At 36.0% G+C, this 6,673-nt stretch overlaps 1 protein-coding gene across 1 annotated transcript in view; it reads right to left on the bottom strand.

Annotated features, from left to right (window-relative positions):
* Positions 1–6,673, bottom strand: part of SCAI (suppressor of cancer cell invasion) — a 166,554-nt gene that overhangs the window by 58,158 nt on the left and 101,723 nt on the right. Inside the window, exons 7-9 of the mRNA XM_023510572.1 lie at positions 5,669–5,765; positions 4,478–4,576; positions 3,876–4,028 (exon numbers count right to left, since the gene is read on the bottom strand). Coding sequence (XP_023366340.1) covers positions 3,876–4,028; positions 4,478–4,576; positions 5,669–5,765 — 349 coding nt within the window. The remainder of the gene's footprint in view (positions 1–3,875; positions 4,029–4,477; positions 4,577–5,668; positions 5,766–6,673) is intronic.

A 6,673-nucleotide genomic window follows, 5' to 3' on the forward strand; every position in this document is an offset into this window, starting at 1 on the left:
AAACAAATGGAAAAATCCACAACTAAGAAAGACAATATGTGAAATGTGAAACTTAATAAAAAGTTTAATAAAAGATTGGATACAAAAGGAGACACGATTAGTGTCTTTTTGAAATCAAAAAGAATTCAACAGTGGGCAGTGCCTGTGCTCAGTGAGTAGGGTGCCGGCCTCATACACCGAGGGTGGTAGGTTCAAACCCAGCCCCGGCCAAACTGCAATAAAAAAATAGCCGGGCATTGTGGCGGGCGCCTGTAGTCCCAGCTACTTGGGAAGCTGAGGCAAGAGAATCGCCTAAGCTCAAGCACTGGAGGTTGCTATAAGCTATGACAACATGGCACTCTACCAAGGGCGACAAGTAAGACTCTGTCTCTACAAAAAAGAAAAAAAAAAAATTCAACAGAAACACCCTTACTGAAATCTAGATAGGAAAAAATGATAGAAAATACAGAAAAGAGTATAACAGATACAGGGACACCATGAAAGGATCTGCAGATATGTAACTGGAACTCCATAAGCAGAGGAGAGAAAGAAGGAAGGAAAAACAGTGTGCAGAGAAACAATAACTATATTTCAAAATAAATGAAAGACATGAACTCATAAGGGTCAAGAAAATCTATGAGCCTCAAATAGGTAAGTACAGAAAACTAAACCTGGAAGCACTATAGTAAAACTGGTAAGAATCAAAGAAAATGAAAAAATCTGAAAGGGAGACAGAAGAAAGAAGTATTTCCTTAAATGGAATATAACATGTGAGGAACAATAAATCTAACAGACTACATGTCAACAGAAAGGCAAGATTAGAAGACCTATAACAATTATCAAACTCCTGGTGGGCATGTGCACCTCCTGGTGGGATTTTGACTCCCGCATACAGTATTGCAGGAGTCAAAAAAGAAATGACAAGAGGGCGGCTCCTGTAGCTCAAAGGAGTAGGGCTCCGGCCCCATATGCCGAGGTGGCAGGTTCAAACCCAGCCCCAGCCAAAAACTGCAAAAAAAAAAAAAAAGAAATGACAAGAAACTAGAAGACATTTTGAACTGAAAGAAAATTAAAAACACAAAATATCAAGATCTGTGGAATGCAGTTCAAACAATGCTAAAACGGAATTTTATAGCTTTAAATGTTTACATTAAAAGAGGCTTGGCGCCCCTAGCACAGTGGTTACAGCGCCAGTCACATACACCAAAGGTGGCAGGTTCGAACCTGGCCGGGCTATCTAAACAATTGCAACAACAAAAAAGGAAATAGCCGGGTATCGTGGTGGACCTGTAGTCCCAGCCACTCGGGAGGCTGAGGCAAGAGAATTGCTTAAGTCCAAGAGTTTGAGGTTGCTACCAAGGGCGACATAATGAGACTGTCTCAAAATAAATAAATAAATAAAATAAAATAAAAAAGAAGAAAAAATCATAAACTCAATCATCTAAGCAAATTCAATTCAAAGAAAGAGGGAAAAAATACCAAAAATAAGATCAGAAATCAACAAGAGAAAACAAAGATTAGAGAAAATAAATATTTCATTTACTACAATAACATTCATATTTTGAGGCCTATTATAATGCCAAAATAATGAAGTCAATCTGGTATTAGTATAACATACACACCAAAGAAAGAAATTCAAATTGTGACATATTCGGACACCAGATTTATAATAAAAATGACACTAGAGTGTTATGAGGAAAAGATAATCATTTCTGTCAATGGTGCTGGGACTGCCAGAAATCCAAATGGAAAACATGACCCATGCTTCATATCAAAACACAAATAAATTCCAGATAGACTATAGATATAAATGTGAAAGATAAAGTAATAAAGGTTTTAGAAAAAAATAATAATAAAGAAAATTATCTTCATGACCATGTCAAGGCAAGGATTTCTCAAAATAGAGCTCTTACCAAAAAGGAAAAAAAATTATAAATTGGACAGTAAAATTCAAGACTTCTATTCACCAGAAGCCCAGTATTGGGAGCAGGGTCTAGCACAAAGCAGGTGCCCAATAAATATTTTATTTTTTTCAGGGTAACAAAGACAGGTTTTATTTAGGAAAAACAAAGGGAAAGTTTAGAGTACTTTCAAAGAAAATTGGAAGTGGGTCCTTCTCCTGAAGGCAAGAAGGAGAGATAGACCCCAAGAAATATTTTAATTAATGTATTTAAAAGAGAGGGAGACAGACAGGAAACATGTGAGGAATATAAAAGGCACAGAGCAGGCCAGGTGCCGTGACTCACACCTGTAATCCTACCACTCTGGGAGGCTCAGGTGGATGGATCTTCCAGAACTTAGGAGTTCAAGACCAGCCTAAGCAAGAGCAAGACCCTGTTTCTATGAAAAATAGAAAAACTACCCAAGTACTGTGGCAGGTGCCTGTAGTCCTAGTTACTTGGGAGGCTAAGGCAAGAGAATCACTTGAGCCTATGAGTTTGAGGTTGTTTTGAGCTATGATATCATGGCAGTCTACCAAGGATGACAAAGTGAGACTGCCTCAAAAAGAAAAAAGAAAAAAAAGGCACAGAGTAGAAGGTATTTCAATATATAAATCTGACAAAGGCCTTTCATGCAAAATATATTACAAACTCCTACAAATTATTAAAAGAAATAGTGGAACTACTTGGTTATAGGGTTTGCATATATTTGGTTGTACTGTATAATGTCTGATACTTTTCTAAAGTGGATGTTCAAATTTACACTTCTACTAACAAAGTATGAGAAATCTAATTTGGGGTGGGTGATATCTCATTTGGTTGGTTATTTATTTATTTATTTATTGTAGAGTCAGGGTCTTGCTATATTGCCCAGGCTAACCTTGAACTTCTGGGCTCAAGTGATCCTTTCACCCCAGTATTTCAACTAGCTAGGACCACAGGTATATGTCACTGTGCCTAGTTCATTTGGTTTTAATTTTTTTCTGTCTAGACACGGTCTTACTCTGTTGCCTGGGATAGAATGCAGTAGCTGAACCATATAGCTCATAAAAACTTCAAACTCCTAGACTTGAGCAATCCTCCTGTTTCACCCTTCTAAGTTCTTGAGATCAGAGGAGCACACCACCATACCCAACTAATTTTTAAATTTCTTTTGTAGGGGCAGGGTCTTACTATGTTGCTCAGGGTTATTTCAAACTTCTGTCCTCTAGCAATCCTCTTGCTCTGGTTTCCCAAAGTGCTAAGATTGCAGGCATGAGCCATCACACCTGGCCTCAAAAAGTTTTAAGGTATAAACTTGCAAAAATAGTGGCTATAAAAGCCAAAAATGGAGTAACACTAGAATAGGATTCAAAATCAAAACCTGAATAACACATATAGAAAAATGTTTCCATTGACGACTTTTCTAACATCAAATACATTCCAGTAAATTACATTTCCAGTGCATTAAATCCTCAGCATTTTGGGACTGTTCAATCATGAAAAAATATTTCAAATTCACTTTTGACAAATGTACTCAAAAACAAGTCCTTCACTCTTTCTACATAAATGGAAAAGTAACATATAGAAATTTTGGAAACTTTAGAAAGCTGTAGGAAGAAAACAAAAGTCACCTAAAATGCTGGTATTCAGAAATAAATCTTTTAGATATTCATAAGTTATTTCCTAGTCTTCTTCCTGTGCATAAACATTCTAACATATATGAAATAATTTTGTTTACATAACTCCCTAGCAAATTTATTTTCATTTACCATACCCTAAGTTTCGCATATTATTAAAAATCCTTTCTAAGCCATTTAAATGCCTGTAATATACTCCTTATATATTCAATTAACCATTTCCTCAAAGATGAATGTCAATATATTTATAAGGAAATAAATATCCTTGTTATCCTTGCTGAGATAATCAAGATTTTTCAAAGCAAATTTTAAGCATAATTCCTTCACAATTCTTTACCTGATTATTACAATTACCAATAATGAGTGCATCAGCCAGAGACAACTGTCCCACAATCATGCCCTGTTCCAGCAACGGGGCTCCTGTTTCAGCCAGGCGATTAGATGTGATGACAATGGTATTATCATCATTCAGTATCATTACAGGGTCCGCCTAAAAAAAAAAAGGAATAAGAAGTTAATGGCCAAGAGAAAATATCAATATGCTACTGCTTCTTTATTTTACCATATTTATTTATTTATTTGAGACAGTCTCATTTTGTCACCCTCAGTAGAGTGCCATCTCGACATGGCTCTCAGCAACCTCAAACTCTTGGGCTAAAGTGATTTTCTTGCCTCAGCCTCCCGAGCAGCTAGGATTACAGGTGCTTGCCACAACACCAGGCTATTTTTAAAGACAGGGTCTCAATCTTGCTCAGGCTGGTCTTGAACTTCTAAGCTCAAGCAACCCACCCACCTCGGCCTCCCAGAGTGCTAGGATTACAGGCGCGAACCAGCGCACTTGGTCTTACTGCTTCTTCTTGACATATACACACAACAAAAACATAAACCACATAGCCATTTATTTGTTCATAATTATGATCCTTCTTGTCAAAAACTGACCTCGATGAAAGCTGCTACTTCTTGAAGCACCAAGTTCCACTCTACTTGATCTTCAGTATTAAAACGATGAGTATAATCTTCAATTTCATCTGATAATTCCTGATTTTAAAATAACACAAAGAAAAAGTGTTATAAAAATAGATAGCTATATTATGGATACTGCCAGTAAATGATACAGTTAAGGAGTTTGATTATTATCAACAGTCCCAATATAACTGAAAACAAAGAAAGAACATGGACTTGCTTCAAAATCTCAAACTCCAGAATGATATATCAAATAAGATATTTACAGGGATCCATTTCCTACTCAGTGCTGTATCAGCAATACACTTATTAACAGAGAAATTAGAAAAAAATTCAAAAATTTAAACATTTTTTAAAATTGAATACTTCCTAATTATCTTTGGGCTTACACTGTTTTCTGGAAATAGTCTTACCAGTTGCTATGGATAGAGAAAGACAGAAAAGGAGTACACAGCACTACCCCTGTTGGCCTTGTCAAACTGGCAAGCTATCCTTGACAGAACAATTAAGAAGTATGCCAACAAAACTATTGCGTACAGAGTGCAACCAGAATTTAGTATGCAGTATTTCGTACGCAGCTATTAAGTGGATCTGGAAAATAATGAACTCTTACTTATCTCAGTTAATGAAAGAGAGAGTGATCAGCCACTGTAAAGTGATAGGAAAACTGCCATTCATCTGTAATACCTCCATATGACATTATGTACTTTTTCTTGACCTCAACTTTCAATTATTTTTCTCTTAAATTAAACATTGTTTTCCATTTGCATTTCCCAGGCATCTATTCCTAGGCTATGGAATATAAAAATTGCTGAAGGTATAAAAGGAAGGACTTAAGATAACTATCTTGGAAAAGTATAAATGTATCATAATATGAAGAGAGTTAGAAATACTTTCTATCATTACCTATGTCAGAATTCATACTTTGAATGCTACAATTATTTAGATAAATCAAAATTATTTTAACCTAAAATCTATTTTTATTTTTATTTTCTTTTGCAGTTTTGGCCAGGGCCGGGCTTGAACCCATCACCCCTAGTATATGGGGCTGGTGCCCGACTCTTTGAGCCATAGGTGCCACCTCCAAACCTAAAATCTATTTTTAAGACATGAAATTATCCACATATGATTAGATTTTAGAATTCTAACTACTTTAAAGTACGTTACCTTTACCAGGTCCTTCACAACATCCATTTTGTTGAGAAGAAGACAAACGACTATAAATCTTGCATAGTACCGTAGCTTCTTAACTACCAACTCAGGTCTATGATAGATAAATACAAAATAACTCATTAGGTTGAAAAAGAAGATATGCATTTTTGATTTTTCGAATTTTTTGATGGCTTTTAAAATTATTTCCCTCTTTTTTGCACAGTTACATTTCCATACATTAAAAATAATATAGTCTTTTTGACATATTTCTTATTGATTCATTAAGTTGTTCATTCATGTCTTCAAACAGCACATATTTATTGGAGAACTTAGGGATATCAGGCACTAGGCTGAATGCTAACAATATGATTTTTAAAAATTCTACATACATGGTCCCTTCTTCACAGATCTTACTGACAGAAAAATACCTAAAATATACAGGAGATAGATAAATACTTAAAACATACTGGAATAAATATATTAACAGGAGAAATAAACAATGCTATTTGAGTTGACAGAACTGGATCTTAGGTGGGAAAAGCTTTTCTAGAGAAAGTGATAAATGTTTAAGAGAGCAAGGAAGAGTAAGGGGCTACAGGAAGGAAAACACGAGATGAAATTCCAGGAAGAACATTCTTTGTCTTGAAATCTCATTTCTTGTTATTAACACTCCAGCCAGATTATTCATGCTTACTGTAGGTCATATATTTTTTCATCCTTCTACTTTCTTTCTTTTTTATTTATTTATTTATTTTTTGAGACAGTGGATGGACTACTATGTCACCCTCAGTAGAGTGCCATAGTGTCACAGCTCACAGCAACCTCAAACTCTTAAGCTTAAGGGATTCTCTTGCCTCAGCCTCCCAAGTAGCTGGGACTACAGGTGCCCACCACGATGCCCGACTATTTTTTTTGGTTGTAGTTGATTGTTGTTTGGCAGGCTCAGGCTGGGTTCAAACCCGCCAGCTCTGGTGTATGTGGCTAGCGCCCTAGCCGCAGAGCTACAAGCACCGAGCCCAT

The sequence above is a fragment of the Otolemur garnettii genome, unplaced genomic scaffold (assembly GCF_000181295.1).
Source record: "Otolemur garnettii isolate 467f Iridium unplaced genomic scaffold, OtoGar3 scaffold00014, whole genome shotgun sequence".
In the NCBI taxonomy this organism is placed as follows: Eukaryota; Metazoa; Chordata; class Mammalia; order Primates; family Galagidae; genus Otolemur; species Otolemur garnettii.